This window comes from Dunckerocampus dactyliophorus, chromosome 14 (genome assembly GCF_027744805.1).
Source record: "Dunckerocampus dactyliophorus isolate RoL2022-P2 chromosome 14, RoL_Ddac_1.1, whole genome shotgun sequence".
In the NCBI taxonomy this organism is placed as follows: domain Eukaryota; kingdom Metazoa; phylum Chordata; class Actinopteri; order Syngnathiformes; family Syngnathidae; genus Dunckerocampus; species Dunckerocampus dactyliophorus.
This window is the reverse complement of record NC_072832.1, coordinates 23,181,880-23,194,044: the sequence shown is the minus strand read 5'-3', so window position 1 is coordinate 23,194,044 and position 12,165 is coordinate 23,181,880. Positions and strand designations below refer to the sequence as shown.

The following is a 12,165-nucleotide window of genomic DNA, read 5'->3' as shown; positions in this document are numbered from 1 at the left end:
TTCCACATGGAATAGGAGGAGAACTTTTCACTCTTATTGTCGGACATGCTGTGGCTGACTCCATGCAGTGTGAAGCGAATCTAATCTAATACCATGTCTCATTTATGTAACATTACTGATGCCTAGTAACCACAATACTACATGTAACTTGTCTTTCAATATTTTTTGACCAATAATAGGACGTGGTCAACCACGAAACAGCAATCGTATACATTTTTGAAAAAAGCACTATTGAATGGGAGCAATGTTTGAACCACGATGTAGCGAGGGACGACTGTAATGTCAAAGATTACAGTTGATTTCCGTCCGGCTGTGAACGTAACATGAGTCCTGACCGTGTGTGTGCGCGTGTGAATATGTGTGGTCGTGTGTGTGTGCAGAGGACAATTGAGTTTGGCCGACAATATTGCTTTTGCAATAAAGAGATGGTTGATCAACCACCTCCTAGTCACTTTTACAACATCCGAGTAGACGTTTCAATACCATTTTAATCCTTGATGGTTGTGACAGCCCAGTGTTGACTCGTGTGGCTGTGCCTGAGCTGCACATCATGTATTCTGCCGCTGTAACTAGCGAGTCTCATGTTTATGGACCACAATTAAGGTTTAAATTCATGTATGGGAGTGCGTACGTAGCCACGAAGCACAGAAAGCTGTGGATCACCTGTATTATTTTATCCTCAAATAGATAAAAACGGTTGCAGGTTAGTATTTGTATTTGTGTGCTTTTTTTTAGAGGAAATACGGTATGTCAATATGTTGAATAGCAGCAGCATTAATGTCATTGTCAAGCATAACTTCAGAAAAAGGCAGCCATCATCTCTGGCAGCTTGTGTAATTGTGGTCCAAAAGAGCATGTGAGCTTGTGTCAAATGGGTTCAAAGGTTGCACCTTTGAACACCTAATAAAATCTTTCATTGTCTGCAAAAAAAAAAAAGTTGACTTGTCTGACCTTTTAAACATTTCCTTCTTCATCGCTCTGCCCTTCAAATCTATTTTGAAAGACAACACTAACTTTCACGTTTCAGCGCTCACCAGGATACATTATTTGTATCAAGATGGCAAGGTGGCGCCACCCACAGGCCAACATTTGCACTTCTACAAGTTTTTGTTTAACCATTGTCTCTTCATTTTGTTTTTGGGTATTTAATGACCTTGCATGCTTTTTGTACTCATCATCTTAAGCTCAGGACTCATGGTTCCACACTTTTCTCTACTTTTACAAAAACAACTAAAATAGCTGGTGCCTGTTGTATTGGTGTATTAGTTTATGTCAAAAAAATTGTTTTCTTTTTGCTGTACTGTGGATCCCTGCTATTTACCAATAGCAAATAAACCTGACTTATTGACACGCCCATAAAAATTAAAAACACGCCGGCTCACTCCTCCACCTCCAAACATCCTGCTAGCTTGCCATAACTGCTGTTGTACTATGCACATGACAATAAAACTCTCTTGAATCTTGAATCTTGAATCTTGAATTGGCATTCTCTTATTTCGGATCCCTGGTTGCAAAAAAAGTGACATTTTAGATTAGAGTCAGCTTCAGTAACCCTCCCCTTCTCTTCAATTGCCATTGTTTGCTCCCGACCAAGGAAGCTGACAAGCTAAATGCAGCGCCCTAAATAAGGTTTAAGCCCTAAACATGCCTCACACACTTACTGCGTGTTACACGTATTATATAGATGCTTACAAAAACAAAAACAAACAAACAAAACAAAAAATGCAAAGAAGCTGAAATGTTGATAACTAATAATAAAACTACGTCTTTAATCAGGTGTCCAAACTTTTTCCGCCCATGGCCACATACTGAAAAATGAAAGGATGCAAGGGCCGTTTTTATTTTTGTAAAGCACCACATGTAGATATGCTAAGAAGTTTTAGGTATTTCATTAAAAACCTACATCTCAGCTTTGTGATATCGGTGGAAAAAGCCTATTATTAGTATTTGCCCTTTGCTCTATTTTTTTTTTTTTTATTTTCCAACTGTGCCAGAAAAACATTTTTGTAACATGACCTTATTCCCATAATATATTCACTTTATTCCCATAATATTATAACTTTCTCCCCCAACCTAATTTTCCCTAAATTACAACTTTATTTTGTTTTGTTAGTTTCTCATAATAACTTATAAAAAGTAAAAAATATCTTCAATATTTCAGCTCTATGCTACTAAAATTACAGATTTTTTTTTATATTATGAGCTTATTCTTGTAAAATTGCAATTTTTTTTCTTGTTGGAATACGACTTTTATTCTCGTAAAAATGTTTACGAGACTATTTTTACTATTTTACTTTTCTTCTTGGAAATTTCCTTCTTGGAAATTATGACTTTATTCCCATAATATTTTGACTTTATTCTCGTAACATTAGTTTTTCCCCAATGACATTTTCCAAAAATGACAACTTTGTGTTGTTTTGTTTGTCATATTACTACATTAAAAAATAATAATAATAAAAAATAATTGTCTTTATGCTAAGTAAACATTATTTTTCCTCATAATATTGAGTTTATTCTTGTAAAATCGCACCTTTTTTTTCTTCATATTTTGATTTTATTTATAATCAGGGACGAATGTAGTGTCAAATATTACATAATAGACCCGTTGGGCAAACTCCCAAATACCCTCCAGTACCCTTGCAAGGGTGTAGAGCTGGTCCATTGTTCCGCGACCAGGACGAAAACCACATTGCACCTCCTGTAGCCGAGGTTCGATTAACGGTCGTACCCTTCTCTCCAGCACCCTGGAATAGACTTTCCCAGGGAGGCTGAGGAGTGTGATCCCCCTATAGTTGGAACACACCCTCCGGTCACCCTTCTTGAAAAGGGGGACCATCACCCCGTCTGCCAATCCAGAGGTACTGTTCCCGACTTCCACGCAGTGTTGAAGAGACATGTCAGCCAAGACAGTCCCTCAACATCCAGAGCCTTGAGGAATTCAGGGCAAAACTCGTCCACCCCCGGAGCTTTGCCACTGGGGAGTGTTTTGACTACCCCAGATACCTCGGTGCCACGGTGATGGAACTGTCCGCGTTCGTGTCCTCAGCCTCTGTTTACTCTATGGAAGGTATGTCAGTGGGATTGAGAAGGGCCTCAAAGTATTCCTTCCACCGCCCAACTATATCCTCAGTCGAGGTCAGCAGGTCCCTGTCCCCACTGTAAACAGTGTGGACCGGGCACTGCTTCCCCTTTCTGAGGCGCCGGACAGTTTGCCAGAACCTCTTCGGGGCTGACCGAAAGTTGTGTTCAATGGCCTCACCGAACTCCTCCCACACCTGTGTTTTTGCCTCGACCGAAGCCGCGTGCCGCTTGGCCTGCCGGTACCTGTCAGCTGCTTCAGGAGTCCCACAAGCCATCCATGCTTGATAGGACTCCTTCTTCAGCTTGACGGCAGCCCTGACCTCTGGTGTCCACCATCGGGTTCGGGGCTTGCCGCCACGACTGGCACTGACCACCTTGCGGCCGCAGCTCCGATCGGCTGCCTCAACAATGGAGGCACGGAATAGAGCCCATTCGGACTCGATATCCTCGTCCACCCCCGGGATGCAGGAGAAGCTCTGCCGGAGGTGAGAGCTGAAGACTCGACGAACAGGAGACTCTGCCAAACGTTCCCAGCACACCCTCACTACACGTTTGGGTCTCCCAGGTCTGTCCTGCATCCTCCCCTGCCATCTAATCCAACTCATCACCAGTTGGTGATCAGTTGACAGCTCAACCCCTCTCTTTACCCGTGTGTCCAGAACATGCGGACGCAGGTCTGATGATACGACTACAAAGTCGATCATAGACCTGCGGCCTAGGGTGTCCTGGTGCCATGTGCACTTATGGACATCCTTATGTTGGAACATGGTGTTTGTGATGGACAAACTGTGGTTCGCACAGAAGTCCAACAGCATCACACCGCACGGGTTCAGAACGAGGAGGCCGTTCCTCCCAATCACGCCCCTCCAGGTCACACTGTCATTGCCCACATGGGCGTTGAAGTCTCCCAGCAAAATGACGGAGTCACCAGTTGGGGTGCTGTCCAGCACCCCTCTGATGGACTCCAGGAAGGCTGGGTACTCTGAACTGCCGTTAGGCACGTACACACAAACGACAGTCAGGACCCTTTCCCCAACCCGAAGGCGTAGGGAAATGACCCTCTCGTTCACCGGGGATGATTCCAACACAGAGGCACCGAGCAGGGGGGCTATTAATAAGCCCACACCAGCTCGCCGCCTCTCCCCTGCAGCAACTCCAAAGTAGAACAAGGTCCAGCCCCTTTCGAGGAGTTTGGCTCCAGAACCCAAACTGTGGGTCGAGGTGAGTCCGACTATATCTAGTCGGAATGTCTCAACCTCTCTCGCAAGTTCTGGCTCCTTTCCTGCCAGAGAAGTGACATTCCAAAAAAAAAAAAAAAAAAGAAAGAAAGAAAAATGGAGGGGGAAAAAAGTATATTTTTGACCAAAATCTGCAAATGCTGATTTGTGAGTATGCGGGGATCCACTCTACCCTACTTAATACAGGATAAAGGGATAAAAACTCGACATCTTTTTTGTGTTGCTTTTCCTTCCAGGTGCCGTCAGATGGTCCAGCCGGGCAACAGCAGTCAGGTCCATCTCGCGTGGCGGCGGTCGGCCCGTACATCCAGTCGTCCACGATACCTCGCGGCGGCTCTGGCAGACACGAGCTGCTTGTAAAGCCAGCCTACCCCGACGGCACTGCCACCCTGCCCACACACGACCTGCAGAGCAAGGCTGCAATAGGTGAGAAACAAGGACCTGGATCCAGCTTTGGGTGTCCCTCCTCTGTCCATCCAACTTAGCACATTTATGTGAGGAAACAAAGGTATGTTTTTGTTTTTTTTAATTTGACAAGCAGGAGCAGAGAGGTCTGATGCTCCGCCTGGTTTTGATGTCACTCTGAGCTCAGAAGGTAGCAAAGAAGATACTTGGTTGTTGCTATGTCATGCCTGATTGTCATCAGCTGTCATGTCTTGTTTTGCAGTGGCTCTTTTTAAAAAAAAATAAAAAATTTATCAGTGCTCGGGCACAGATTGTCAGCATGTATACTTCATCAAGATGCTGGCAAAGAAATCTAGTAAACTAGATGCCTGGCCAGTGCATCAATAAAAAATAACTTCAGCATATAAAATGTATTACGATAGTTCCTCAAATCCACTCGAACAGATGCCACGCCCCAATTGGAGGGTGTGTGAATAAATAAACACCACACCTCAAATACAGTGGTATGAAAAAGTATCTGAACCTTTTGGAATTACTCACATTTCTGCATAAAATCACTATCAAATGTGATCTGATCTTTGTCAAAATCACACAGATGAAAAAACAGTGTCTGCTTTAACTAAAACCACCCAAACATTTATAGGTTTTCATGTTTTAATGAGGATAGCATGCAAACAATGACAGAAGGGGGAGGAATAAGTTACTGAACCATCACATTTAATATTTTGCCCCCACAAAGCAGCAATAACTTCAACCAGACGCTTCCTGTAGCTGCAGATCAGTCTGGCACATCGATCAGGACTAACCTTGGCCCATTCTTCTCTTCAAAACTGCTGTAGTTCAGTCAGATTCCTGGGATGTCTGGCATGAATCGCTGTCTTGAGGTCATGTCACAGCATCTCAATGGGGTTCAAGTCTGGACTTTGACTTGGCCACTCCAGAACGTGTATTTTGTTCTTCTGAAACCATTCTGAAGTTGATTTACTTCTGTGTTTTGGATCATTGTTGCAGCATCCATCCTCTTTTTAGCTTCAGCTGTCTGACAGACGGCCTCAGGTTTTCCTGCAAAACATCCTGATAAACTTTTGAATTCATTTTTCCATTAATGATTGCAAGTTGTCCAGGCCCTGAGGCAGCAAAACAGCCACAAACCATGATGCACCATGCTTCAGGGTGGGGATGAGGTGTAATGTTGGTGAGCTGTTCCATTTTTCCTCCAAACAATTCAACTTTGGTTTCATCAGTCCACAAAATATTTTGCCAAAACCTCTATGGAGTGTTCAAGTGCCTTTTTGCGAACATTAAACGAGTAACAATGGCTTTTTTAGACAGCAGTGGCTTCCTCCGTGGAGTCCTCCCATGAACACCATTCTTGGCCATTATTTTACATATAGTTGATGTGTGCACAGGGATATTGGACTTTGCCAGTGATTTCTGTAAGTCTTTAGCAGACACTCTAGGGTTCTTTTTTACCCCTCTGAGTATTCTGCGCTGAACTCTTAACTCTTGGCGTCATCTTTGGTAGACTGGTGATTTTATGCAGAAATGTGAGAAATTCCAAAAGGTTCAGATACTTTTTCATACCACTGTAGATGCCTTTTTTTTGCCCTCAGCAATAACTGATCTGTCGCGACAGACACATGTAGGATCACAACGCACACTGCCAAATGCAGACGTGGCATCTGTAAAGCTGGACTTAAACAGTGAAGTTTAATGGGAGTTGTGCTGTATGTATTTATTGTAATACATAAACACAAAAAATAACACTGGAATAAATGCCTTGCCCCTAATAATAGAGACCGGGTTCCTTCTGCACTAAATAAACACCCCTGGCCATCATAGCAGAAAATAGCCTTTCCGTGGTAGCCACATTGTAGTAAAGCGGTACGATCATCCCATGTTTCCTGCGGTTAATTTTAGTAGTTAGAGTTTCGAAAACCTGTTTATGACCTTCTAAATACACATTTTAACATTATTATAGTCCTCTAGACATTAAATAACACCCCTGTAGTCACCCATTACCCAATATAGTAGACATAATAAGAGAAAATAAATAAGATGTAATATAGACTTACACATGGTAGCATTGGGAGAGTTCCTTCTTGGTGTTCTTTTTTGTGCTTCCGGTTTCTGAACAGTACTTCCTGCGGTGGCTATTGTCTCACCAATGCAACATTACTGACACCTACATAGTGACTGGTGTAGGATATTACAATCACAACGGGTCTTTCACTGTATTTTCTGAATGCCTTGTATTTGTATTTTACAAATATTATCCTTGAAAATGCTTACTTTAGGCCAGAAATACATACAATTTGCTGAAATATGCATATTTTTTGACTCGTAGACAGTCTTCAACCATGAAACAGCGATTATTTAGCAATATATTTTGAAAACTCGTGATAGAGCGAAGCTGTGAAATTTTGAAGCGTAATGTGGCGAGGGATCCGTTTTTGTTAATTTGTTCCAAAATGGTAGTCGAAATCCAAGACGTGTGAAAACCGAGGAAGCTTTTCCCATGGGAAATAATGACACCCAAAAATATGAACATGCAGAAAACAATGTGAAATAATTCTAAATGACATGTGGATGGAACTTATTGTTAATGCAGAGTTTCAATTGTGTTTCTCAACTTCTTTTTCAAATTGCTACCACTTGCAACTTTCTTTGGCCCCATGGTGGGTGATTCAGCAGTCACACTCAATAAGATGAGAATTGCAATAAGAAACGCACGAACAGTAAGTCAGCAGCACGTATGGTGCTTTCTGTGGCCGCTCAATTTTGCGGACCGATACAGCTCAGGGAAAAGGACTCGTTTTTGACGAAAACCAAATACAAAAACTGCGGTGTATGAAAGCCGAGGTTTGACTATTACTTTTTTATATTTTTTTTGTTGACTCAGCCAGTTTGTTGTGTGCATTTTTTTCCCTTTTCTTTTGGATTCTTTAAAGGAGTCCCTGCTTATATTGTTTTTTCCCCGCCTTTTATTCTGAATGCATCCTATCCAGAGACCATGTTCTTGCTCGAGCCTCTGAAAGCGCTTCGGGCCAAGAGAAAAGGTAGAAAGAATACGTGTTGGATGTGCATTTGTGCTTTATTTTACTGATGGCTTCATTTCCTTGCTGGATCTTGAGCCATGTTTTCCTGTGCGACTCTTCTTGACAGCTTGCTTTTGGAGCATCATTCTTCATTTATATGATGCTGATTGTAAAGATTAGGGGTGTCACGAGACACTCAATTCACGAAACAAGAAGCTACACAAGTTTGGGCCTACGAGAATGGGGCGAGGCGAGATTTTATTAAGGAAAAGTACAATGAAAACATAAAAAAAATGTGACACTATGTTGCTAACTACTCATATAATTTCTACTACATTACCTTGCATTGCTCCACACAAGGCTGCACTCTTCTGCACGCTATGTGTATGCTAGTGGCCCCGCCCCCACCCTCCCAGACAAAGACTGTATGACTGACAAAAGGGCTCACTCTGTTCATGCTGTTGTTCTGTTGAACAAATGCTCCAATGTGCTGAAAGCAATGCACAGAGTGAACTCTCTTCCTGCCTGTTTGGAGGCGAGAGACGAGGAAAGCAGACAGTCGTGCACATGGCAGTATAATTATCCAGTCCATTTTCATTGTATTGTGTCATTAAATAATTTATTTATTATATTATTAAGTCATTATATATATTATATTTATATATTATATCATTTGAGGAATCTTGGCACGTTTTAATCTTGCGAGATCTTGTGGCACAAGATCTTGTGACGCCCCTAGTTAAGATGCAGTGTGTGTGTGTGTGTGTGTGTGTGTGTGTGTGTGTGTGTGTGAAATCTGCTGACAGTCTAGGTCAAAGCTGAGATCTCCAGAACCAAAATGAATCGGTAAATAGGTCGATAAAAGGAAAGTATTTTATTTATCCTCTCATCTCTTTTGAATTCTTCAGGGAACCAGTCATCAAAACTGGAGTCCAACACTAACGGCCATGGTCCAGCTTCGACACTCCCACGGATGACCTCTCACGCTCACAAAGTCCAAGGTCAGAAATATACACATGGCTTGCCCATAAGGCCAAATGGGATCACACTGAAACCTACTTGTCTTTAATGGAATGTGGTCTGTGATTAGATGACAATGAGCCCAAGCGGGACAGGAAGGTACGTCCATTTTCCATGTTTGAGCCAACAGAGGTTCCCGCCACTTCACTCCGCAAAAACCAGAGCAGTGACGATTTGGTCAGGGATGCTCAGGTAAAAAAAAAAAAAAAAAAACTTCTATTTTTCTCGCAGCAAATTAAACATGCGTATCTATGGGGCTTAACTCTCCTGTGCTCTTCAGTCTGCTCCCAAGGCTCCAGTCAAGGTCCCGCCTCCTGTACCCACCAAACCAAAAGGCCCAAATGTCGTCCCTTACGGCAAGGTGGGCCTCAACACGGGCACCTTTCCTAAAGCCAAGCCTCACAGCAATCACCCTCAGCCTGCCCACAGCCCTCTCCCGCCCTCTCAGAGCCAGACACTCCCCTTACCCTCCAAGCAGGACACTCCACCCGCGGCCACCGTGCGACCTTTCACCCCGGAGCTGCCCTCCTCCAAAGATAACAACTTGAGCAAGCCGCAGACCGTCGCAGCTAGCTCCATTTACTCCATGTACACGCAGCAGTCCGGCATCCAGGGGGCCCTCAGCAGGTCTCAGAGCCGCACCAACGGCTTCATCAGCAGTAAGAGTCTCCGATTTGTCCACTCTCTGCTTCACATTGGTGTTAAATGTGCTGCATTTCCTCATATCATGCCTTAAAGGAAAATTTCTGGGGAATTTTTACCATCATCTACAATCCTTATGTGAGACATGAACACACGTCTTTCTCTTTTCCATGCTTTCTGAAGATATAAAAACAGTTAAAAAGAGACAGCTAATTAATGCACGTAATAGGACACACTTATTCTGCCTAGAAAGCCTGCTATTAAAACACCGAAAACACCCAAATGGCCCCCAAGCCACACATTGGACACCCCCCTACCTTAAGCAATTATAGACGGATCATTCAGTTTAGCTCATAAGCAGAAGTAGACTGTCAAAGCTGGCATTTTCACATTTTTTCTGGATGAAAGGGCACTGACAAAGAATGGAGGCAGTGAATTTGTAGTATCAGTGCCGCCACAAAGGCGGGACAGTGCCTGTGTGTAAGGGAATGCTTTAATGTGTTGGAAGTCACACCACTCACTGGCGCGCACTTTGTCACGCATCTAATTATCTTCTGCGGATGTCCTGTTTGCTGTGTGAAAGCACACGCAATATATTCTGCTGATAAAGGTCGGCTATTCCAGCTCTTTTGCAGGATCTGTGTGAAAGTTTTCTGTTTAATTGATGCATTCAGGGAGTTTTAATGCAATATTAACATTTGGATTCTTGTCTTTGTGTAGTGTACGGCAAGCCAGTGATTCCCAGTGGAGGCTCTCAGCACCCGGAGAACCCCTACATGGAACGCCGCTCCCCTGCATTGGAATCTGAGGTGGACCACAGCGGAGCCAGCCACACAGGTCCCAGTCCATCTGAGGGCTCCCAACCAGAGACAGAGCGTATCCCAAGACCCCTCAGCCCCACCAAGCTGCTCCCCTTCATTTCCAACCCCTACCGGCACCAGAGTGATGGAGATCTTGAAGCCTTGAGGAAGAAGCTCTACAACGCCCCGAGGCCCCTGAAGAAGCGTAGCTCCATCACAGAGCCTGAAGGACCTGCAGGGCCCAACATTCAGAAGCTTCTATACCAGAAAACCACCCTGGCAGCTATGGAGACGACCGCGACCACACCGACCACTCCCACCTTTCCTGCTGATGCAGAGAAAGGGGTGGAGATACCTGTGGGGCCACACGTCCCAGGACCCGTGAGTAGTGCAGAAAACCACCAGTCAGACATTCTGGGGGAGGTCCCAAGTGGAGCTGTCCACATTCCATCCCCAGCTGAACAACCCAGACCATTAGCGATCTTCGACAGCGAAGACATCATCCCCCCCCCTCCTCCTCCATCACACCCTGCTCCCAGGCCGGAAGACGCACTCTTCCCACCTCCAGCCCCTGCTGGTTTGGAGGACACAATCCCCAACCTGCCTCCTCCACCTCCGGAGGGCTTTCTGGAAGAGTTCCCGCCTTACCCACCTCCACCGTACCCTAGCGGAGGAGAGCAGGACAGTTTAGGGGAGGACACCTTTAATATGAAAGCTCCAGAGATCACCGGTCAAGTCACGTTGCCTCCAGTAAGAATCACTTTGCCCTTTCTAATACAGTACCAATCAAAAGTTTGCATACATTTTCTCAGCGAAAGTGTGCGGAATCTTTTGACTGGTACTGCACATGTTTATGTTTTTTTACAAAAAATCTCATACACTGATGTGGCAGCCATGGAAAAGCAGTCAACAGTCAATCCTCGGTTTTCTTACGCCCCAGTTTTTGTATGATTCGGTTTTTACGATATTGCACAATATTGACTTCAGCTGGCTCCTCTCGATGTGAAGGAGCAGCGGCTCTACTCTGAGCTCCTCCCGGATGACTGATCTCCTCACCCTTTCTCTCAGGGTGAGTCCAGCTACCCTACGGAGGAAAGTCATTTCAGCCGCTTGTATCCACGATCTCGTTCTTTCGGTCACAACCCAAAGCTCATGACCATAGGTGAGGGTGGGAACATAGATTGACCGGTAAATTGAGAGCTTTGCCTTCCGGCTCAGCTCTCTCTTCACCACGACAGTCCGGTACAGCGACCGCATTACTGCAGACGCTGCGCCGATCCGCCTATCGACCTCACGCTCCAACCTTCCCTCACTTGTGAACAAGACCCCGAGATACTTGAACTCCTCCACCTGGGGCAGGACCTCATTCCCAACCCGGAGGGAGCAATCCACCCTTTTCCGACTTCTTTGTTCCCTACAAGGCTTTTTTTTTTTTTTTCTGAACGAAAAATCTTGTGACACAAGATATTATGACACCCCTATCATTTAGCCATTTTTATGTGGGAAATGCTTAATTTAGGCAAGATATGTAAAATTTGCTTAAAAATGCATATTTTTGGCTAATAATAGGCCGTATTTAGCAAAGAAACAGCAGGATTTATTAATGAATGTATTTTTCAAAAATCGAGAGAATGAAGCCGCGAAATTGCCACGAAGTGGCGTTCTTGCCAGGATGTCAACAAGTTCTACCAATTCGTCATTTATAATTATTATTCTTGATTAAAATGTATTTTTATTAGTATTTTTGGGTGTCTGGCACGGATTAATTGGACTGATGTTTTTTCGTATAAAGAAAAATTGCCTTTTGGTACGTTCTGTTTTTTGTCTGATCTTTTTGGAGCCACAAAAATCTAGGTTCCAGCGTACGTGCGTTTTAAACTCCCGTCACATGTTTGTTAGTTCCACACGGGCGGGCCATGATTTGTCAAGTCAACAGTGTGG

The 12,165-nt window shown here is 44.1% G+C and overlaps 1 protein-coding gene across 3 annotated transcripts in view; it reads left to right on the top strand.

Moving 5' to 3' along the window:
• Positions 1–12,165, top strand: part of LOC129193687 (apoptosis-stimulating of p53 protein 2-like) — a 57,735-nt gene that overhangs the window by 38,145 nt on the left and 7,425 nt on the right. For 2 of the 3 annotated variants that reach the window (XM_054798153.1, XM_054798154.1), the window contains 6 exons: positions 4,556–4,745; positions 4,858–4,914; positions 8,671–8,763; positions 8,853–8,974; positions 9,063–9,441; positions 10,145–10,974. In XM_054798153.1, the coding sequence (XP_054654128.1) occupies positions 4,556–4,745; positions 4,858–4,914; positions 8,671–8,763; positions 8,853–8,974; positions 9,063–9,441; positions 10,145–10,974 (1,671 nt within the window). The remainder of the gene's footprint in view (positions 1–4,555; positions 4,746–4,857; positions 4,915–8,670; positions 8,764–8,852; positions 8,975–9,062; positions 9,442–10,144; positions 10,975–12,165) is intronic. The other variant, XM_054798155.1, reaches the window with a different exon arrangement.